At 39.1% G+C, this 24310-nt stretch overlaps 1 protein-coding gene across 1 annotated transcript in view; it reads right to left on the reverse strand.

Moving 5' to 3' along the window:
* Positions 1 to 24310, reverse strand: part of ADAM22 (ADAM metallopeptidase domain 22) — a 197803-nt gene that overhangs the window by 44548 nt on the left and 128945 nt on the right. Inside the window, exons 8-21 of the mRNA XM_029911005.1 lie at positions 23329 to 23399; positions 18328 to 18402; positions 14025 to 14096; positions 12806 to 12972; positions 10873 to 10957; positions 10308 to 10398; positions 9877 to 9928; positions 9349 to 9448; positions 7510 to 7581; positions 6905 to 6997; positions 3535 to 3615; positions 3238 to 3288; positions 2871 to 2934; positions 560 to 665 (exon numbers count right to left, since the gene is read on the reverse strand). Of these exons, the coding sequence (XP_029766865.1) occupies positions 560 to 665; positions 2871 to 2934; positions 3238 to 3288; positions 3535 to 3615; positions 6905 to 6997; positions 7510 to 7581; positions 9349 to 9448; positions 9877 to 9928; positions 10308 to 10398; positions 10873 to 10957; positions 12806 to 12972; positions 14025 to 14096; positions 18328 to 18402; positions 23329 to 23399 (1180 nt within the window). The remainder of the gene's footprint in view (positions 1 to 559; positions 666 to 2870; positions 2935 to 3237; positions 3289 to 3534; positions 3616 to 6904; positions 6998 to 7509; positions 7582 to 9348; positions 9449 to 9876; positions 9929 to 10307; positions 10399 to 10872; positions 10958 to 12805; positions 12973 to 14024; positions 14097 to 18327; positions 18403 to 23328; positions 23400 to 24310) is intronic.

Raw genomic sequence — 24310 nt, forward strand, 5'->3', positions numbered from 1 at the left:
CATTGCAAGTTTTAGTGCACTAGCTCGAGCTAAGCTAGCGCGAATGCGTCTACCCACAATGGGAATCACAACTCCCAGCTGCAGTGCAGACATACTCTTAGAGCAAAGTGAAGGAGTGATATTATGTGCCGCCTTTCAGAGCCTTGGAGCAATGAGGAGGCAGGTAGTGACATTAACACCTTAACACCTCCTGGATTCTGGGTTGCTGTGGTGGCCAAAGTGGCCCCGGCATAAATTTGGCTGATCTGAGAGCTGTTCTGATACAGCATCCCCCTCCGCCTTCTTCTGGACTGCTCCACAGTCTGTTGCAGATGAGACTCCATGAAGCTGATGCAGACTATGGGGACTCTCCTCCAACCCCTGGCTCCATTCCTGACACCCTAAACTGGGGCTTGAGTTGTAGGTGGTCCTTAGAAGGCAGATGTCTTCTTCAGTTTCTGTGCCAGGGGAATTCTCCCCCTGCCAGATCCAGGGCTTTTAGAGCCTGTTTATGACAGGTGAAGGATTGGATCAGGGCGAGAATCTCACACAAGTTGCTTTCCAGAGTAGATGAACTTACTGTTTGTTGCACTGTATCCAAGTGTCCTTGCCCCTTCCACAGTTACCTTTCTCAGTCCCTTCAATATTCAGTTTCTCATAGCAGTATCTGTCAGCAGCTGTCACTTCTAAAAACAGAAACAATTTTCTTTGAATAAGATTATGCACATTTTTAAAAGCCTGATGCAAATTTGATGTTAGAAATCAGATCGTAGATCAAATAAATAAAAAAATATCCTCTACTTTATTCCAGGAATATTGGCTCTAATTATCTCTCCAAGGATGTCTTCACTCCAGACCTTGTTTACAAGTAAAGACCAGTTTTCAAGGAAAATGTTTTTGATTATGGCCAGTTTGAGGCTCTAAAGTGTTTGGGGGGAAATCTTGAGTTATAACAGCACTAGATTATAAAACCAAATACTTGCCAGGAACCCTGGATCTCTCTACTTATCTTAAATGATGGAAGAACCTGTTCAGACAATAATAAAACCAAAACCTTAGCCTACGACTCAAATCTAGTTTTTTAAAAATTGCAGCTAATTTCTCATCCTTTCCTCCATTATTTTTCCTTTTAATGTGCCTAAATATTTCTTGGTTTTATCAGGGACCAGTAGCTTAAGTGCCTGAAATACAACACAACCTATTCTCCTTTGTTCTGTCCCAAGCAGCAGGAGGTACTAGATAGCTTATGACATGGCTGCTCTCATGAGACTTCCAGCCCAATTATTCAGACTCAACACGTTCTTTGGATAAGCTTTATAAAAGCATCTGAACTTTCTGAGTAAGAATCTAAGCCAAACTTAAACTCTCAACTCATGGTTTTCCTGTTACAATTTATATTGTTTTTCTTCATCTCCAAAGAAAGCTGAAGCTCTGGCAGAAATCATTTAGCTTCTGCCAGTACCAAGAGTGACATAGTCAATGCTGAACAAGTTGAGACAGTCAATGCGAAAGCACCCTTCATTTGTACCTGAACAGCAAGCTAGGAGTGAATCTCTTTGTCCAAAACATAGCAGGCACAGCAAGTACTGGTCTGTGACTGACCTGCTGCTGAAGACATTTCCCACAACATTTATTATTATTAGTAGTAATAGTATTGGTTTTGCAGTAGTACCTAGAAGCCTTACTCATGCACCAGGACACCATTGTACTAGGTGCTGTACAAACGCATAACACATAGAGAGTCCCTGCCCCAAAGAGCTAACAGCCTAAGGCTATGTCTACACTACCACTTATGTTGGCAAAACTTATGTTGCTCAGGGGTATGAAAAAACCACACCCTTAAGCAACATAAGTTACACAGATAGAAGTGCTGGTGTGGACAGCGCTATGTCGTCAGGAGAGCTTCTCCCACGGACATAGCTTCCGCCGCTCGTTGGGGGTGATTTAATTATGTTGACGGGAGAGCTCTCTCCCATCAGCATAGAGCGGCTACACGAGAGATGTTACTGTGCTGCTGTAAGCTCTCTAGTGTAGACATAGCCTAAGTTGAATCTTATTTTCTACACATTGTCGTGTTCAACACACAAAGTTGCATCAGTTTAATTAGACGTGTGATTTTAAACACATTTTGTTAAACCGGTGGGTGCAGCTCTGTGTGCGGAGACTCTTCTGTTGGTATTTCAGGTGCCAGGTTAAAACCGGCACACAAAATTCCACACGTTTAAATAAACTGATATGCACTAAAGCAGGCATGAATGAAGACCTCTGGCAACCATTTATTTTTTCTAGCCATGGTTTCAAACACCTTCCTAACTGCTAACTAAATATAAGTACACCAATCAGTGTGAAGAAACTGATCACCATGGCAATCTAGGGAGGTTCTGGGCTTGTTCTAAGCTCCCAGGGCCAGCAGGGACCGGGAGCATAGCAGAAGCAATTGCTCAGTCCCTAGAGAGAAGAAACTCTTGAGTGACCTCCTCTGACTAATGCATGGATCACCAGTGATGGTCTTTGAAGAGTGTCAAGCCAAGCACTCGTTGGCTGGAGACATGGGTGTTAGGCTGAAGGGTCTTCAATAGCCAGGGACAGAAGTAAAGTGAGGGAAGGAAGACAGAGGATCACAGAGCAACTGCCCACTCCTTTTCATAAAAAAGTAAACAATTATACTAAAAGTGAGTCCAGGCAAAACACAAGAACTAAAGGGCAAAGTTCACAAGTTTCCTCTTTTACATATGGAACCCAGTCTCATGGTGAGTCCATATCATGGCACACAGTCCCAGCTAAATTCTGACTGATTTTAATTACTCCAGGTAGGTGTATGTCCACAAGATACTTGAATCTTTAGAGCTATATCAATGAAAGTCAACTTAGAAACAATAATGTTTACTCACTTTCACCCCAGATGTATTTACACTGCCGATCCCTGGTTTTACACCTTCCTCCAAAACAAATACCCTAAAGAAACAGAAGAGACACAAAAAAACGTTTTTTCACATTTTCACAACTGAGTCAAATACATTTTCAAATCAGGTAAACGACTATTATTCAGTTTATTTTGCAATATGTGATGGAAAGACTAATTAACGCGTAATGTGGTTCTACTTTCTAATTGAAAATACTTTGTGAGCCTAGATCCAAATGTCTTTGAAGTTAGTGGTAAGAGTCCTACTGACTTCAAAGGATCTCAGATCAGAACCTATAGGAATATGTTTTCCCATCTATAAAAATACTAAAAATATAAATTCAAATTATAATTACCTGTTTGTTATCACATGAATACCCATCCATTTTGTGAATATTGGGAGAACACTATAGAAAGAGAAAATAACCACTTGATAATTCAGATAGTGAGCAGGCTATAAAAACAATTTATAAATCTAAGGCCATTAGTGGCATTTCAAAATTTCTTTCAGTATCACTTTTTCCCCTAAACTTAAAGTAATTTTTATACAACATTTAAACAACTTACATACTACTACAATAACTCTCATACTGACTGAGATTGTGCATGTGTTGAACCTTTTCCCTTTTTGTGAAAGGGTTTTAAAATATTACCTGGCTGGAGTTTCCTGTGCAGTTTTCTGGAATATCACAATCATTTACCGCATCTCGGCACACAACTCCTTTAGATTCAAACTAAAACAAGTTTGAAAAATCACTTTCTTAGTATCTCTATAACCAGCTTTTTCATGCAATAATAATTTCAACAGTTTTAACCAGAATCAAACAATGGAAAATTTTCAACTGTTTTTGGGAAGCTGTTTTGACTCAGTTTAGATTCCACACGTCACCAGGATTAAGAAAACAATCACCTTATGTTTTCAGTTACAAGTGTAAGGGCCAAGTTTTGCTCTCACTTCTATTAATCTACCTAAGATACTTGCATGTCTCCCATCACTGTAGTACCTGAGCACCTCACAGTCTTTAATGTTTATCCTCACAACACCCTGATGAGGTAGAAAAATGCTTTTACCCCATTTTACAGAGAGGGAACTGAGGCACAGTGAGACTAATGACTTGCCCAAAAGCACACAGGATGTGTGTGGAGGAAGGGAATTGAAATTGAGCCTCCTAAGCCTGAGACTAGCACCTAACCACTGGATTACGATTCTCTTTTATAATTTTCACTTCCTCCAGCACAGCTACCCCAGGTCATTAGTAAGAGATCATTGGGTCACTTACATTTATGTAACTCAATTATAACAGTGTAAATGAGGGTAGAAATTGGCCATAAACATTGTTGGATTCCACATCATTTTATACCCACTTCTAAAGTATCCATACATTTAAGGATGAGAAATTTAGTAGTTACAGAATGTATGGTGTTTAATTTCTGAATAAACATTTTATACCACTGCCAAAAGCCTCATGACCTGAAGAAATGGCAAAATATCCCAGAAGTGGGGACTGTCAGTGCTGTGCACCCTGTTTGCCAATCAATCATCACTGCTTCTTTCTCAGTTGCATCACCAGTTACGGACATGCCTCAGGTCCACCTCAGAGCCCTCAGTTTTTCCTGACTGGTCTGTTAATCTGTGCACCACAGGTCACTTTTTTAATTTGTGCTCTCTTTCTGCACACAGATTTTGTATAAGATTTGACCTGCTAGTGTTCTAGGTCCTCAGCTGGTGTAATCAGTGTAGCGTCATTGACTTTAGTAGAGCTAAATTGATTAACATCAGAGGAAACTTTTTTCTGACACCTGGATTAGTTTTTTTCTCCCCTTCCAGCTGTGGAAAAAAATAGATAGATAAGTTAGACAGATAGGGTAACATTTTCAAAAGTGCCTAAGTGACTTAGGAGCCTAAGGGCTTGTGTATACATACAGCTGTTCCTGATTAACTCCACACGTGGACACACTTATTTCAGAATAAGAGTGCCTGTCACAGGGTGACTGGCCCTTTCAGAGGGTGTGAGGACCAATGCATCGATGATCTGCTGCTCAATTAGGCTTAAGGGAAGGCAACTGGGCCTTATAATGGGCACCTCTGACAGGAAACAGGGAGGAGAAAAGAAAGATGCTGAGCCTGGTAAGAGACACCCGGTCCTGGGCTAGACAAGAAGTTGGTCTCCAGAAAAGATCCCTGGGGAAGGGTGGCAAGATTCATAACATGCTTAGAGAAGCTTATCTCCCAAGGGAGAGCCTGAAGAGATATCACCTGGCAAGGGGTTGGGAGGATGTTTAACCAGTGAGCACTGCGGTTGAAAAGGGTTCTAGTAAGAGGCACCCCTAGGAATGGGTGAACTGGAAGAATTGCAAAGGGAAGGAAAAATAGCTGTTTCTGGACAATAGGGTTTAGAACAAGGTGAATCCTCCTGTTTGTGGAGGTGGGAGTGACAGTGTTAAGGTGACATTGTACCAATAAAGTAGTCCGGGTTAGGCATAAACACAGATAATTCTAGTGTAATTATTATATGGAAGCCCTAACTTGTGGGGAAACTGAGGCAAGGGTGGTACAGAGCCACACTTGGCCAGCAAGGGGCGCTACAGGGCAGGCATACTCTTTTACATTGCCTTGTTCCTGTTTAGTTTAACCCACTTTCACAACTCTATGTGGCAGATAACCCTTAGTTCCATTTTCTAAAGTGACTAAGTCTTATTGAAAGTCAGTGGGACTTGGCTGCTAAGTCATTTAGGTGCTTTTGAAAATTTTACTCATAGACATCTTCTGGGTTTTTTAAAATTTCATTTTAAAAGAAATGTGCTTAGAAAAATGAGGTCTATTACAGCATAATTTGCGTTTAATGATGAGCCCAAAGTCAAAGCAGAATATGGCACTGAGTATTACTAACATTTCTCCTATAGGAGTCAGACACATAAATGCCCATCGATCAAGATGATAATATCACATATAAGTACACTGCATTGATAACATTATTATTATTTATTAGATGAGCATTGTCCTTTATTAGAACAGTGTCCTCAGCTTGAAGACAAAAGGGGAAAATCAGAAGAGTGTGTAGCTGGACTCCCTCGTGAACAGACACTTGACCTACTTCTGTCTATTGATTGATTTATGAGTCTAAGGCTGTCTACATTAAACCTCTACAGTAGCGCAGGTGCGTCTTTGTACCACTTCAGTGTAGACACTCACTACAGTAATGGGACAGGTTCTCCTGCCGTAGTACTTAATCCACCTTCCTGAGATGCAGTAACTAGGTTGACGGAAGAAGCCCGAGCGCTGTCTACATCGGGGATAGGCCAGCTTAACTACAGTGCTCAGGGGTGTGGGTTTTTCACACCCCTGAGTGACATAGCTGGGTCGACCTGACTTTTTAGAACAGACCAGGCCTTAGGGGAGTTTAAGCTTGTGTAACTTACATAGGGCCTGATCCAAAGCCCAATAAATTAAATAAAAAGATTTGCATTGTATTAAATGGGCTCTGGATCAAGTGCCATGTTAAGGAACCAGGAGGAGGTGTAAGTTAAAGTAACAGCAGGCCTCCTTTAACTTACACATCCTTACACCTTACTGCTAGTTGCTCTTCTTACTACACTCTTCTCTGTGACCCTCTGTTCTATAATTTTCTCCAACAGAGACTTCCTCTGATTCAGAGAGGCAAATTCAGAGGTGATGTGTAAGTGACATGGTGCATGCATCTGAACATGTAAGTTTAAAGGAATCCAGAAGGAGTCCAAACTGAATTGGACTGGTTTGGGGTTGGAAGAAGGTGTAAATTAGTCTAGACTTAGACTCACCTCTGAATTTGGCTCACACTCCCTGCCCCAAGTATCTTATAATCTAAAAGACAAAGATCAGAGCTAGATTAACCAGTTTTTGATGACTTTTAAGGGTCAAAATTTCAGAAAGGGAGGTCCAAGGTCTGAGAGCAAAAATGCATGTGCAATTGTGCCTATAATCACCTAAACTCATTAACTCCCCATAAATGACAGCACAAGTCACTTTAAGTTCATTGTACTTACCTGACACTTTCTACAGCAAAGCCCATTGCTGCACTCTGAGCCTGCAGTCAGGGTGCATGTATGACAGCAATCTCCTCCTTCAATGGCACACTCCTGGGGAACAGACACACATGCAAAATGTTACAGAAAAAAACACTATTTCTCCAAAAACTCCATTACTGCTACCAGGTGCTTTTAAACTCAAGTAGATTTTAACCGGGCTCGGTGTGAAGCTGAATATATACCATATGCATGCCACTAAAACATCAGGGTTTCCACATAGTAGAGTCTGAGATACCACAGTTTCCCCTGTATATAAAATAGGACATAATTGTAATAACTGTGTGGTATCTGTTGCCAAATGCTGACAATTTTAATGATGACCACTCTAAACTCTTGATATACTAATATCATTTCCCAAATATTAAAAAATTATCTTTCAGGGCCTGATTTTGCAGCCTTAATTATGATTATTATTTAACATTAAATATATAAATATATATATCCAAATATATATATCCATATAACGTTTTATATATATATATAAATATATATATATAAAAAAAACCAAAAGCCACCACCACGCTGGGTCCATTGCAGTAGGCACCGTATTACGTTGTACTTACTGCAGTAGTACCACAGTCACACTCTTCTCCATCTTCAACAAAACCATTGCCGCATTCTGGAGGATCTAGAAGCTGCAGTGCAAAAATTAAGAAAAACAAAATGCTACAAATCTTTCCCAAGATCCCAAGTGAACTTCTCAACTCTTAACTATGTACAATTTGTACAACAGGACTTTAAATACATTAAATTAATCACAAGGTGACATTTTCACTGTTTGGGGTGGGGGGTCTTAATTGGCTGATCTTGATTTTAATATCAACCTTCCAATGGAGTGTTGTAGGACTATACAACCTGAAACGTATGGTTTCATTTCCCCCATGCTTCTTATAAAGAGGTACGTATTCCCCCTTCCTTGCTAGAATGAAGCATGCATCTCTGAAAGACTTGTGAATTAAATAAACATTCATTTAAAAAAAATGTTTTACTTTAAAAGATTTTGGATACAATGTTTTACATTGCAACTTGATCATTCTGGTTTCCACTTCTTTCTTTCACATTTTCATATCCTATAAAAGAAAAATCTAAATGCTGCTAATCTAAATTGTGATAAGGGATACAAAAAACTTCTACTGAAGTATTTTTGTGAATTAGCATAATGAGTAAACAAAGCCATGGTGAGCATACATTCTATTAAAAATCATTTTGTTACAAAAAAGAATCCACCCAGTGAAGGGATTAAACAATCAACATTTCTCATCATCTGTCATGAGATATGAAAAATTAGACCTGCAAAAGGAAGGATACAGGTGTTCAAAAACAAGAAACAGTTACATCCTATCAACAAAATAAACAACGCTGACTCTCCCTTATATCATTAAGTACATCTGTTAAAAGAAACACACAACACTTTGCAGATGTACTCCCTATTATAATCATCCAAATGAGAAGACAGCATTTAATATGTGAGCCTTGTGAGATGATTTTCACTGGGGTGCTGAGATAGAGAAAAAGCAAATTCATTCTTGTTTACTTGATAAAGGCAGTTCTCTCATAATGAGAAATCTACAAACCTGCAGCCATAAACTATCCAAGTGAAGAACAATGCCCCCCTCTAGTGTTTACTGCAATTTTGCAGCAGTGCAATTGGTCATAAAATTTACTCTATTCCTCCAGCTACTGCAGAAATAAAAATCCTTTGTGGCCATTAATGCTGCCAATTTAACCTGTCTGCATCTTTCCCCACTAGTCCCAGGATTAGCATTGTAGATGATAGCATCAGTTATAAACAAAGGATTCAAGATCCCCATCCTGACAACCTTGGGTTTTGACTACTGCTGCAATAAACAAAGCCGGTGTTCACCAACTAACCTATTGCAGAAGCCACCATTCTAAAGGTGCCAACTTTTTTGCTAGGGGTTTCTTTACCTCTAATTTATATTGATTTTCCCTTAAATTTCTAGCTGCAAATATACATTTCCATTTTATATCATTTGTTCAATCAATAGGCAGAAGCAGGTCAAGTGCTGTTCACGAGGGAGTCCAGCTACACACTCTTCTGATTGTTCCACAAATACAGGCTCTACAATTATTATTCGGTGCTACACTGAAGATTTATTCTGGTGTATGTGAGGAAGAGCTTTGCTCTGAAAGAAAGGCTCTAAAATGCTGGAAGAATCTGTACAAGATTTTGTTAAAGCATAAGGATTACATGTTGTGTGTGTCTTGTGCTGATCCCTTCACACAGGGCGAATTTCACCCTCTGAGTCTTAGCCAGAAAGGGTAGTTTCCTTCTTCCAAGAGTTCTGGCTGCAAAAATATATGTATAAGATTGTGGAAAGGTAAGAAGTAAAGTATACCTTGACCACTGTTCCCTTTCTCAATAATCAGCTGTTAATTACCTTGGATGGTTTATTGAAGAGGCAGGCGCCACCTCCGTTGTTCAAAAATTCATGATACTCCTCAATGTCACACTTGGAGAACTTGCTTGGAAGATAATAACTACAAAGAAATAGGGTAGTTGGTTATTTATTTCTCAAGTTGCTTTTGACCATTATACAATATTTTGTCTGCTTCCAAAATATGGTGGGAAACATATGGCCATATTCTTGGAAAGGGGTTGCTAGTGTACTTGATTCAGAGCCATGCGGTGAAAATATCTGCTTGCAAATCAGTACTCCCATTCTAACTTGTAAGCCTTTTTGTAGTACAAGTATTTGCAGCATTTGGCCTAGACTCTGTAACTGACAGTTTTAATCTCTCATATATTGAATATGTTCCTTTTCTCACTGTTGAAAGAGTGTTTAATATTGCCCTAAATCATGTACAACTTTTTCATAGCAGATGCTCAGCTCAACCATGAAAGGTATATTTGTTGATTCATTTGCTTTACGTCGTAACATGGAAGTTCCTATAAAGAAATGTCTTACCCAGTGTCTCCCATTATACATCCAGACCATGTGTCCTCACACTTACACTCACCTAACAACAACAACAAAATTAAAATTCACACTTTGAGTCTGACAATTTTAAAATCTCTGCATAACATATATTATGTTTCTCATCTTAAAAAGAACACTGAAAACACTATATTCCTAATTTCCTCCAAATACAATATGGAAAGAAACATTTACTTTTTTCACTATGCACAGGACTCAAATTTATGCGTACACATTGGCCAAACTTTCTTCCATAAAATCACACACGTTACTATGCAATCTTGACGATCTTAGAAAAAAATTCTTGCTTTTCATTTCTTATTTTCCAGTGGAATCAGGAGGAAACGCCTCCACTGTATAAAGATCTACACTTGAAAGAAGGAAAAACAAACAAACAAACAAACAAACAAACATAAATTTACCAGTTAGTAGTTTTCTTTTATCTGAAAAAATGCCAAGATTGTGGCCTAACGACTGTGCCAATGTCACTGCAAGTAAGTCTGGCTTTCCAAACTGAAAGAAACAAAACAGGATGGGAACAATAATCGTTTTGACACAAGAATCTGAAAACATAAAACACACCTTTTATACATTTTAAAATAAGATTCTTTTAAGGCAAAAGCAGATCAACGGTTTTATGGCTCTTACTTCAGTGAAGACTCATTTAACTGCAGCTGGATAATGGATCAGCAAGAAAGACAAAACACACTCTTAAGAATAGGTAAGATTTTTTTCTTACCAGAGTAGCTTCAAGTGTGAAGGAGAGAAAGCTGCAGACTCTAGTTTGGAAATTCAACTGAACCCAAACCCAAGCTTATTCCGTTTGCCTTTTAGCATTATCCTCTATTTTGAACTTTATTCCATGGGACTGTATTAATGTTCTGTATTGGTCATGCAATAGGGGGACATTTTGAGAAAAATGCTTGTGCGGACACAGACACCGTGGCTACCATATCAATTTGTGCTAGTATGAATATTCACACCTACTTCATTCACACCTCCACCTTTCAATAGTGAACAAATTCCACCAATGTAGGCTGCACCACTCCGACTGCTCTGAAATTGACTCCCCCTTTAAAAAACAAAACAAAATGAGAAACTTTACTTCTTACGTTAGCCAATCCCTCTATTTACCTCCCTTATTTCCAAATGCCAGTTGCAATTACTGTGCTGTTGACTGCACACGAACAGAATAGAGAGCTGTGAAAACCAAAGAAGCTTTCACAATTCTTTCGAGGAAACCTTTCCCAAAACAGACTAAGGAGGAATAACATCTGTTCTCATGCACCGGCAAATTCGTTGAGGGAGAAACTCCCCTATAAAATAGTTTCATATTTTCATAAAGTTTAAGGCCAGAAGGGGCCATTACATCACACAGTCTGACCACCTGTATTAAATTTCAACCAAATACCCCTATATTAAGCCCAATAACTTTAGTTAGACCCTGAGAATATGAGCAAGACACACCAGCCAGGCATCATTAGCAAAGAGGATTCTTTGAACCCCCTCAGAGCATTGATCCACCCTGTCTGGTGTCCCGTCTTCAGTTGTGGCTGACCATTGATTCTTTAGAGGAAGGTGGAAAAAACCAAAACCAACCCACAATACGTCAGGCCAATTATGTGTCAGGGGAAAAAATCCTTCCTAGCCCCTGCAGATGACTGGCTGAAGTCCTGAGGCATGAGATTTCATTAGAGCTGCAGATGAGAGCATGCTGAGGGCTGTACAGGCAAACCTGTTTCCCTTGTCCATGACAGAAGGGGGATTCATAGATTCACAGATTCCAAGGCCAGATGGGGTCACCACACAACCATGCAGCCCGATCCCTCAATTTCACTGTTTGTATCCCTTCTAAAAAGATGTAATTGTAGGATCTGCTATTTCTAGATGATCTAGGAATTTAATGTTCTCAGACATTGTTATTATTATTATTTGTATTATAGTAGCATGTAGAGGCTCCAACCAAGATTGGGGCCGCACTGAATAAAATGTTCTACAGCCACACAGGAAGAGACAGACCCTGCCCTCAAAGAGTTTACAATCTGAACAGACAAGACAAAGGGTGGGAAAAATAAAGTATTTTACCCCAGTTATACAGATGGTGAACAGAGGCACAGAAAGATTAAAAACCTGATCCTACAAATACTTATGCACCATGCTTAACTTTACTCATGTAAAGTCAGATGGACTAATTTAGTATGTGCCTAAATGTCTATGGGATTGGGCCCTAAGTGACTTGACCAAGGTCACACAAAAAGTCCGTGGCAAAGCAGAGAACTGAGCCCCAATCCCGTCTCTCACCAAGAGACCACCCTTTTCTCTTTTCTGTTAGGTTTTATTACACCAATCACACTAACAAAACAATTCAGAGGATTAGGGAAGAACAGAAACATTCCTCCCAGTAATGATACTCAGCTTATGATCCTTATGGTGCACTTGTCTCTTGAGAACAAAGTATTTTGAAGGAATAGAGAACCTCAGTAATCCTGCAATATGCAGGGCACTGAGTAATATCTACTGGCACATATTGTGCCATTGGCTTTTAAGCAGAACTCCACATTGGTTTCAATGTTCTGCTATAAATGAATGATGTGAGTGGCCAACTGTCAGTATTCTATTGCAACACAGTACCATGCACTATCAATCAGGCAATCTGTGTTGGCAGGTAATTACACAAGACAACAGGAGTTCACAGCACATGCAGCTTGTGCTTAATATATTGAAACTAGCATGAGAGTAGTGTCTAGTTACATGATTAGTTACATTGTTCTAACCTCCCACCTCCCTGTCCCTACGCACTATTGTCAGGATTACTGTACACTGCATAACACCATAGAAAGGAAATGTTTCAGCCACTAATAATAAAGCACTCCCCATGGAATGAAAAAATAGTAATAAAATGGCATACGAAGTTACGTACGAAAAAAGGTGAACTGCATCACTTTTCTCTCTGATAAAATCTCTCCTATATTTCATAAACTCACGTAGAGTCACCAATGGGTTTTCAGATATGGTGAACTTGTTATCAGTAGCCCAGGTTTCCATGGCAACCAATACTATCCTGGTGTTAAGTTGTTCTTTATATATCTAGTACATTAACAAAATGAACAAATATATTATATCATATAGAATATAGTTGCTTCTTTTCCCTTTTTTTGTAACAACTTACGTCTGTAATAATGAACATTTTGTTCCCTGAGGCTCACCAACTTTCTTTTTTAAACAGGAAGTAGTACAGCTAAAATCCAGATTTTAGGCCACACCCCAGTAAGCAGTTCTGCGTGACTACAAGGGTCCACCAGCAAAGAGCTCCTGGTAGGATCTGAGCGTTGCAAAGATCTCTGGGACTCTAAAACCTTTGTAAGAATAAATTGAGAGATTTGATACAAATCTCTAAAGGGCCACACAAGAATTCTGGATAACTCAAAGATTTAGGTTCAGAAAAAATCAGGGTTTATCTGTATTTTATAGTGTCCAACATACTTCGCTTAAACAACAGGGTTCTATACTCCTCAACAGATATATGCAACAGGTACCTGTATCAGGGAGACCTGACCACTTCCACTGTTACAGAATCTTCAGCCGTGCCTATCTTCAGACTGAGTGACTTACCAGGAACCATCGTGTCCCAGACCAAAGGACGTCAACAGTGGGAATACTATTTTTCATTTGCAAATCCTGGAAATGTTTCTGGGCACAATAGCCATCTGCTGTGTGATTTATAGCCCCAACAACTACCTATATTCCCCTGCCCCATATAAAATAATATGAACTCAAATTTCTTAAAGGCTGAATAAAACATACAATTTCTCCTTATATTTTAGTGCATTATAGTTGTAGACACTTTCCTGGTTGCAGCTATAGTTAATACATTACCCTTACTGGGTAGTTTTCTGAATAAGATGTGCTTTAAAAACCTCAATCCAGCAAGGTACTTGAGCATGTGAAGTCACTGAAATTATTTAAAATTAGGCACATGCTTAAATACCGTGCTGTACTGGGAGCTAAATAAATATCTGCAATCTTCACATAAATTAATATCATGTATATCTGTGAAATAACATTTCCTACAATTATCGGCACTACAACCACATGGTTCACAACACATTTAGAAAAGCATTTCGTTGAATAATACTTACTAAATCTGCCACGTTCACCACTGATTTAGCATAGCTGTTCGTATGGCCGACTGATAATCTATGTTTTTTACACTGAAAAACAAACACAGACCAGTTAGAAACATATTACTGAAAAATAATTTTGACTGAAAAACGTAAAGCAAAAGATGAATCTATCAACAGCAGAAGCTGTGCTCAAGCTGCTTATCTTTTGCGCTGACTGAAATGTTAAAAAATTGTGTCTAGCAAATTGTTCAGATACGGGTATTACCTACCCGCCTCACAATGGTGTTGTGAAGATTCATTAATTAATGTTTAGAAAGTGCATTAAAGAAACCCAACTCCAAGGAGGAGAGCTAGAAACTCATAACTTGAGAGAGTAGGGTTGTCAATTTTGGTTGAACGTATTCCTGGAGGCTTCTTCACATGACATATTCTTTAATTAAAGATTAATCTTCAATTCCTGGAGACTCCAAGACAATCCTAAAAGAGGCTGATCATTTGAAGTACAACCCCAGCTCCAGGAAGGAGGCTGAGGGGTCTCATAAACAGGGGGAAGAAAAACCTACCAGGACTTTTATACAGACTCAGAGTGGGCGAGAACTTGAGCTTCTAAAGAAGTGAGTTTCACTCTGCAGAAAGAGTTAATAAACCTACAAAGGGGGTAAATGCTTTGACCTAATCTGGTCTGTGTAACTGACTAGAACAGTCCAAGTGGGTGCTGTGAGCAATGCACTTTTAGGACCACAAGAGGGTACTCTGAAGGCAGTCCACCATGACACAGGGTACCAGAAGTTGTATGTGAGGCCTCCTCCTCTCAAGGAGGGAAATCTGAACAGCAGGGCATAATCAAACCACTGTGAGACATTTACCCTCCCAAATCTGCATGTGCGGGGTCCAGCACTAACTGCAGGAGGACCAGCTCTCTCTTTTTTTTTTTTTTAAGGCATCCAGCAATTGGAACAAGACAGACGTCGGAAATGAAGAAGTCATGGGGTTGTAATTTAGGTAGTCCCTCTGTCTCTCCTTAAGATGGGAGTCCTCCCAGCTTTTCTCCTTGGAACTGGGGTTGTAAGTCAGGCCAGCTATTGGGCCATAGCCAGCTTCTCCTACTGCAGGCCCCTTTTCCCAAGTACTTCTGAAGCTCAGAGAGTTCAGCAGGTTACTCTTCTCCTGCTATGGGGGAGGAGGCAACAACTGTGTACATCTTTGCAGGGCTGTGGGCTTATATTGTATTTTTAGTTATTAGTTCTGAATTTAGAATATTTTAAAAAAACCTTTAGAAAAACTGAACTCCAAAAATATCACAGTACTGGTTGTTGCACTACAGAAGAGCTTTTTAAAAGAAATATTTTACCTTAGCTAAAACTAATTTGTTACCATGCACTGGACATGCAGGAATATTACAAAAATTGTATCTTTCATATTTGCAGTGTTGTTGTAGCCATGTTGGTCCAAGGATATTAGAGAGACAAGGTGGGTGACGTAATATCTTTTATTGGACCAACTTCTGCATAAGATCAGAAGCTTGTCTCTTTCACCAACAGAAGTTGGTCCAATAAAAGATATTACCTCACCCATCTTCTCTCACAAATATAGTAGTTATTTAAACATTATTTTCAGTTATGTTTTGAGAAGTTTTTCAAGGACACTGGACAATGTTATCTACATTTTCACTTTTGTTTTTAATTCATCACTGTTTACAATATCTTCTTAGAGAAGAGGATAGGGCAATGGTTCAGGGTTCTGGTCTCAGCTCTGCCATTGTTTTACTGTGTGACCTTGCACAAATCACATACAGTTTCATTTTCAAGGAGTGCTGAGCTTCCACAAGTTCAACAGAAATAAGTGGCTCTGACAGTGCTTAGCCCCTTCTGAAAATCAGGCCCTGAATCTCCCTATACCTCCATTTACCTAGCTTTGAAATTAAGGTTTTAAGATCTACAGATGAAATATTCTATATACTTGCTAATTATTCAGACTCAATAATAAAAGATAGGATATAAAATGTATTTTAAGACCATTTTTGTTCTTTTCAGCAAACACTGATATTTTCCAACCAAAATTTCTCATGGAGACATTTGGTTTACTTCCTTGTTTGTGACCCAGTTATGTGAGCACATCTCTAGAAGTAACTGCTGCTGAAGATTCAGCACTGATCACTCACTCTTTGTTTTCAGATAATTGCCTAACAGGGGAAATTGTATTGTGTTTTTTTGTTTTGTTTTGCTTTGCTTTTAATTTAAATCCATCTCTCCATCATAGAGAAATTAACAAACAATGTGAATTTTTATGCATTACCAGGCAATACAAAATTTACGGTAAGGCAAAGTTTGGGTCTAATCAACCAAACAGTAAGCATGTTGAATATATCCGTTTCTTTCCAGCTACCATAAAATACATTGGTGTGTTACATCCATCACAGATTAGAGTCAGAGCTAGGAAACTGCCTGTGGGTAAAGTTACATCCATTTAGAATTCTCCAGTATTTGATGGTTCTGTCCAAGTTCCATAGTCACAGTTTATATTCTATAGGATATAAAATGAGAATATTAAGCAAGAAGTACTGCAGAGTCAATGATCCCTGGGAACAGCTTGCTTACCTTGAACAGACAATGATTTATCACATCTGTGAAATCACTAAGGCCAGGTCTACACTTAAAAGTTAGATCAAATAGCTGCATCGCTCAGGGATGTGAAAAAAGCCGTAGCTATTGCCGACCTAAACCCCAGTGTAGTCGTGGCCAGGTCAACAGAAGAATACTTCCATTGTCCTAGTTGCTGCTGTTCGGAGAGATGGACTTGCTACAGTGACAGAACACTCCCTTCCATTGTTATAGGAAGCACCTATACTACAGCCTACAGCAGCATAGCTGCAGCGCTGTAGCATTGCCGCTGTCGCATAGACATGGCATAACAGTACGTACTCAACTGGGCAGGAATTCAGCAATTATAAGGCACAGGAAAAAGGTAAGTTAAACAGACATATTTGCTAGAATGTTATCTAATTCTAATTGTTTGGACATTCAGCAACATAATGTGTGACCCTTAAAAAGATACTAGGTGCTCAGAGTTCAGATAGTGTTGTAAACGCAAGAGGATTAGCATAAAGTGTACTGCTTAAAATATAATGAATGCCTCTCTCTAATATGTACCCAGGTTCATAGTGTAGGCAAATGAAATAATCACTGTGTTTATTCAGTGAACAGACATTTTACCAAATGATTTTAATCTGCAAGAAAATTAATGTGCAAACTTTAAACAGGAAACAGCTGTGTTCAAATGGGTATATCATGTAGCAGGCAATGACTCCTGCTCTTCTGGCTCAAACAGAGCCACTATAATAAAGAGAATTCTGAACACCAACTACCATCTTCTGTTGTGACACAGAAATCACTGTCACCCTCAACGTTATTGCTACGCTCACCCAACACAGGGTTCAAAGGAATAAAGCTCTGTTATTTAAATTATTTAAGGCTGGCCGTGTATTCCTTCTAGAATTTGATGGGTATCTTTGCAAATGTGGGCATTGCTTAGGAGAAGCTGTTCATAATTGAAAAAAGCCTAGGGAAGCATAACAATTATAGAGCTATAGAGTTTAAGGCTAGAAGGGATCATTAGATTATCTAATCTGACCTATTGTATAACATATGCCAGAGAATTTTGTTTAGTTACTCTTGTATTGACCCCTATCATTTGCATTTGACTAACCAATAGCTTCCAGAAATGCATTCAGTCTTGATTTGAAGACTTTAAGAGATGGAGAATCCATAACTCCCCTTAGTAATTTTTTCCAATGGTTAATGGAAAAAAATTGTGCCTTATTTCTAATTTGAACTTGTCTGGCTTTAACTTCCACCTGTTGATTCTTGTTATGCCTCTCTCCGTTAGGTTAAAGAGCCCTTTAGTACTGTAACAAAGTAAGTGAGGTGCATTCTCATTAAAAAAAACAACAACAACAATGATTCTGCGCACAGTCACTAGTAAACTGCAGACTAACATTATGGATTGTTTAGTTATTATAGGTAAATATAATGTACCATCAGCTTGGAGTCAGATATACAGCAGGTCATTCGGTGTCAAATTCTTGTTCTGTACATTTTTTAGGTCTAATTCTGTTCTTAGTTATGCTGGTGAAAATCAGGAGTAACTTCACTGGAGTCACACAATGATATAAGTGAGATCAGAATCAGTCCCCCCCCCCTTTAGGAAATAAACTGTATTAATAAGATCATTGGTGTACTTTATTGTTTACACCTTGAAGACAGATAAGACAATCATAAATTATTGATGTATTTCAAATAGCGAAGTACGCAAGTCTTACCATTAGATGATCATTCACAATCATTAACTCAATGTATTTTGTTTCCTCCTCAACTTTACGTGAAATCTGATGAACCTGCAGAAAGATTAACAAACAATAGCTGTTTAAAGGGCAACTGGAAACAAATCTTAATTTGCCACATCAACAAGGGCAAAGCTTTTGATACGGTCTCCCACAGTATTCTTGCCAGCAAGTTAAAGAAGTATGGACTGGATGAATGGACGATAAGGTGAATAGAAAGCTGGTTAGATCGTCGGGCTCAACGGGTAGTGATCAACGTCTCGATGTCTAGTTGGCAGCCGATATCAAGCGGAGTGCCCCAGGGGTTGGTACTGGGGCCGGTTTTGTTCAACATCTTCATTAATTATCTGGATGATGGGATGGATTGCCCCTCAGCAAGTCTGTGGATGACACTAAGCTTGATAGATACACTGGAGGGTAGGGATAGGGGCCAGAGTGACCTGGACAAATTGGAGGATTGGGCCAAAAGAAATCTGATGAGGTTCAACAAGGACAAGTGCAGAGTCCTGCACTTAGGATGGAAGAATCCCATGCACTGCTACAGGCTGGGGACGGACTGGCTAAGCGGCAGTTCAGCAGAAAAGGACCTCAGGATTACAGTGGACAAGAAGCTGGATATGAGTCAACAGTGTGCCCTTGTTGCCAAGAAGGCTAATCGCATATTGGGCTGCATTAGTAGGAGCATTGCCAGCAGATCAAGGGAAGTGATTATTCCCCTCTGTTCGGCACTGTTGAGGCCACATCTGGAGTATTGCGTCCAATTTTGTGGCCCCCACTACAGAAAGGATGTGGACAAACTGAAGAGAGTCCAGTAGAGGGCAATGAAAATGATTAGGGGGCTGGGGCACATGATTTCTGAGGAGAGACTGAGGAAACTGGGCTTATTTAGTCTGCAGAAGAGAAGAGTGAGGGGGGATTTGACAGCAGCCTTCAATACCTGAAAGGGGGGAGGGGGTTCCAAAGAGGATGGAGCTTGGCTGTTCTCAGTGGTGGCAGATCACAGAACAAGGAGCAATGGTCTCAAGTTGAAGTGGGGGAGGTCTAGGTTGGATATTAGGAAAATATTCACTAGGAGGGTGGTAATGCACTGGAATGTGTTACCTATGGCAGTGATGGAATCTCCATCCTCAGAGGTTTTTAAGGCCCGGCTTGACAAAGCCCTGGCTGGGATGATTTAGTTGGGGTTGGTCCTGCTTTGAGCAGGGGGTTGGACTAGATGACCTCCTGAGGTCTCTTCCAACCCTAATCTTCTATGATTCTATGAATTCATTTCCCTGTGTTCTCGTTTATTAGAAATGCTGCCATCCTTCCACCATTTTTTGTCATTTATACTGACTGTAGAACTATTAAAAAACTATTGTACATTTGTACATATGTCAGATCTGCCTGTGTTTCCAAGCTATAAATAGGAACAATCTTTTAACTCCACATCTGGTCAGCAGATTATTTTTGGAGGGTCAACAGGAAAATTATAGATATATAATAAATGTAAATGTATATATATACTGTAGTGTGTCCTCTGCCCCCATTCCCTCCAGAATAGATGTAAATCCTACAAAATAAACTTAGAACTTTCTAAAAGAACCCTAGATTTCTGAAAGAGATCCTAAATAATATCTACATCTTTAAAAACTTGTTTGGCACCAGTTGTAAACTCACAGAATTGCTACAAACTCTCAGAATGGCACAATTACCTTTTCCCCCCAAAAAAGCCTTTTTGTAAGGGCTGTACTGTTTATTCAAATTCTAAATCAGTCAATCAACTATCATTAATACACAGTCAATTAAGTGTCACATTTCCTTCCAGTTTACAGCTATTCACAGCCACGTTTCTAAATGACGCCTTTATTTTCCCTGGTCTTCCCAGCAGAATTATGTTATTATTGTTGCTGTAAATCTAGAGCAACTGCTTCTTGTTTATGAAAAGTCAAACAATCCCTATAGCACTATTTGATGTAAAGTGAATTTCACAACAGTTATTTATGTGACCCATTTTTTTTATTTCCCTGGTTCATGGCAGTGAATATGCGCTTATCTTTTCTTTGAGCCATTTAGTCTTGTTTTTCATTCAATCCCTGCTTCTTTTCTGGGATGTGTTTGTGCATGTATCATACTCATGGAGATAATCATGACAGCAGGGTATCAATACAAGTATATATTTCTAAGTGAATTTAGTGCTCATAAAAGGTCATGTAATGCCACTGGTCTCCCCACTTCTCATCTCCCTCCGAACAGCTGCTGCTGAAATCATCTTCCTCTTCTGTTGCTCGCATCTTCTCACTCTGTGACAGAATGTACCCCTCTGTCCAAACCCTACACACTGTTATCTTTGTACAAAGTATGTCTTGTAAGGTATAATTTGAAAATTCATAATTTGGTGATCAATATTGTCCTCATAAAATATGTGTGGCAACATTGTATGTGAAGTTATAAAATTCCACTATATGGTGTTATTAACACATGTTCCAAATTGAGGTTGGCAAACAGGTCTGTGTGCTCTGCCTAATTTGTACTTAAGCAGTAATAGAGCAGTGGTGGGCAACCTGTGGCCCATCAGGGTAAGCTGATTGCGGGCCGCGAGACATTTTGCAGACGTTGACCATCTGCAGGCACGGCCCCCCGTAGCTGCCAGTGGCCGCGGTTCACCATTCCTCTGGAATCACTCTTGGTGGTTGTTCTCTACTTGCTTTACCTGAAGGGGTTAACAAGCCCACAGGTAAAAGGAAAGGAGTGGGCACCTGACCAAAAGAGCCAATGGAAGGGCTAAAACTTTTTAAAATTGGGAAAATACTTCCCTTTGTCTGTGTGTTGTGGTTCTCCGGGAAAGAGAGGAACAGGGAGCAGTTATGCTGTGAGAAGCTTAAGCCAGATATGAAAAATCATCAAATCATACCTAGAGATTGCTTATCTGAAACCCCAGATATGTACGTAAATTAGAGAATGTCTAGAAAGACACGATTAGGTTTATTTCTTATTGGCTTGTGGACTTCTCTGTGTCAACCCCAAATGCTTTTTGTTTTGCTTGTAACCTTTAAGCTGGACCTCAAGAAGGTTATTCTTGATGTTTAAATTTTGTAAGTGGGTTTTTTAAAATCTAGCATAAGCCTAAATTCCAGATGTATTTTCTTTCTTTTTGTTTTTAATAACATTTACCTTTTTTAAGAACAGGATTGGATTTTTGGTGTCCTAAGAGGTTTGTGCACATGTTGTTAAATTAGCTGGTGGCAACAGCTGATTTCCTTTGTTTTTCTTTCTCAGCTCTTCCCCAGAGAGGGTGTGTGTGAAAGGGCTTGAGGGTACCCCACAGGAAGGAATTCCCAAATGCGCCTTTCTGGTTTCAAAGGGTTTTTTTGCATTTGGGTGGTGGCAGCATCTACCCATCCAAGGTCAGAGAGAAACTGTAACCTTGGTAGTTTAATACAAGCCTGGAGTAGCCGGCATTAATCTTTAAAATCCTTGCTGGCCCCCACCTTCTGCACTTGAAGTGCCAGAGTGGGGAATCAGCCTTGACAGCAGCCACTGGGAGCTGTGAAGGGCCATGCATGTGGACAATCAACGTCTGCAAAATGTCTTGGAGCCCGCAATCAGCTTACCCTGATGGGCCGCATGTGGCCCGCGGGCTAGAGTTTACCCACCACTGAAACAGAGTCATCAAGCAGGAGGAGACAAAGGCAGCTCACACAGGTGAGAAAAAGAAGCAGGGAACATCCTTCCACAAAGATCTTTTGCCTCCTGGTACCCAGCTGTAAATGTTTCTCAAAAGGCAGGCTGAAACTATAAAAAGGAGGGGCAAACACCCAAGAGACCCCATTTCTCTCTCCCTTCCCATCACTTTCTCTACACCTGAAGCAACGAAGGAAGACTTCATTGGATTCTGGGAGAAGAGGTCCTGACCTAGAGGGTTAGGTCAGAAAGACTGCTGAAAGCATATGGTGAGAAATTTTGCTTGAATCTGATATAGACTGTTAAGTTAGGCTCCAGTAGCATTTTAACTTTATTTTCTTATAACCATCGCTGACTTTTATGCCTCATTACTTGTATTCACCTAAAACCTCTCTCTTTTTAGTTAATAAACTTGTTTTATTGTTTTATCTAATCCAGTGTGTTTAAATTAAAGTGTTATATCTGCCTTACCATAACCTCTGACTGTGCTCCACTAAATGCATATCTGTATTATCAGAACAAATTTAAAAAGTGGCATATATATTTTACATGACTCGTTGTGCTGTGGGAGATTTTTTAAAAATAAAAGCTACAAGGAGTATCTACTGAGAGCACATTAAAAATCTGAACTTTAGTGAATCTTGTGGAATAAATAGTTGTTTTTTAACCTGGTCATAACACTCATCCCAAATATAAAGGGTTTAGATTATATTTTCAATCTTAAAATAAATGTCCACAATTAATGACCTCTCATCCTAATAAACAAGAATGGTGCTCTCAGTTTATAATAGTAAATTTTAATTTGTCCTGCTTTCCTTTCATATAACATATTTTCTTTTCAATGAAGGAACCAAACACTATATTTCAAATTGGTACAGTATTTCTAACTTCAATTAAAGAACAAAGATCATTTCATTCTAGAGGTAACAACAACATCATAATCCCCAGATGTTGCGGTTTGGCAATCCAGTAATGGCAGAATAAATGTAGCTGAGGTTTGCAAGAGGGAAAGCCATGGCAAAGCATGACAACATCAGCATGATTTGGGATATCTGTTTGTTCTCTTGAAATTGCATTTCCAGTAGCTCATGGTTGCATGATACAACACAGATGCTTAGCGCCTAAGAAGGGATTTCTTCAGCAGGTTTCAGCAATGTTACTCAGATGTTAGACACTGCCTTTGCAACTCTTTTTATTTATTTATGTAGGTCTCATGCTAAAACAACACGAGCAATAGGACTTTATCTGGAGAGATTCCTTTATTAGCTGCAAACCAAGTCTGGTGGCACATTCTTTAGTAATTGTACAGGCACATACCTGCCTTTTACTCCTTTTGTGTCTTGGCTTTACAACAAACTTCTGTGATGTGGTGTTCATTTGCCAGAATTCTAAGTAGAAAACAAAGCCAAATAAATCTAATGTTCCCCAAAATATATATATATATATCACTTCACTACATAACCTTGAGGCAGCATGAATACAATATGGAAATTTTCATTTTCTGTGAATTAGATCTGATAATGATTTCATTTTTCAATTCTTCTTCTAGAAAGGAGGCAACATTACAGCTACTTTTCCCAACAGCAGAGAAATTATAAAAATTCTGCTATTAATAATGCAGGTCTGCTAATATAGCCATTCTGTGGACTTCATCCTCAGAAGGTGTAACTGATGTTCAAAGACTAAATTTCACCAAATACTGTATGGTTCAATGGCCCAAACAAAAAAATTCAAAATGATTTTTTTTTCCAGGACAACCAGAAATGAATTTTTTCATTTTTTCTCACTGAAATGTAAAACTGATTTTTTTTTGTTTTAAGTCAAAAAAATACATTTTGTTCAATCCAGAATGAAATTCTTGTCTGTTGCTGTTGTTGTTTCATTTGTTTGTTTTTTAAACAAAAAAATAAATATATCTACATTTTGAAACAAAATGTCCTTCCATTTAGACTTTTAAAAATGTTCTTTTCTTCCTGGGTGAAATTATTTGCCAAATCTGACCCAAATTCATGAATACTTTCTGTTCACAAAACTGCATTTTTGGCGAATTAACTATTCATCCCAAAATTTTTTGCCCCACTCTACTTATTATAAGCTTTCTCATCAGACAATGTCTGGTACTCACTTAAGATCCAATCCTGCAAAAATGTATGCGTGTGAATAACTTCACTCATGAAAGTAGTTCCTTTGAAACAAATGGTATTACTCATCTGAGTGAAGTTATTCACCTGCATAAGGCTTTGCAGGGTCATGTCCTCAGTCTGTATTTCATCATATGTTTTACATATTCTTACAGTTC

This window comes from Terrapene carolina, unplaced genomic scaffold (genome assembly GCF_002925995.2).
Source record: "Terrapene carolina triunguis isolate 2854851 unplaced genomic scaffold, T_m_triunguis-2.0 Scaffold84, whole genome shotgun sequence".
In the NCBI taxonomy this organism is placed as follows: Eukaryota; Metazoa; Chordata; order Testudines; family Emydidae; genus Terrapene; species Terrapene triunguis.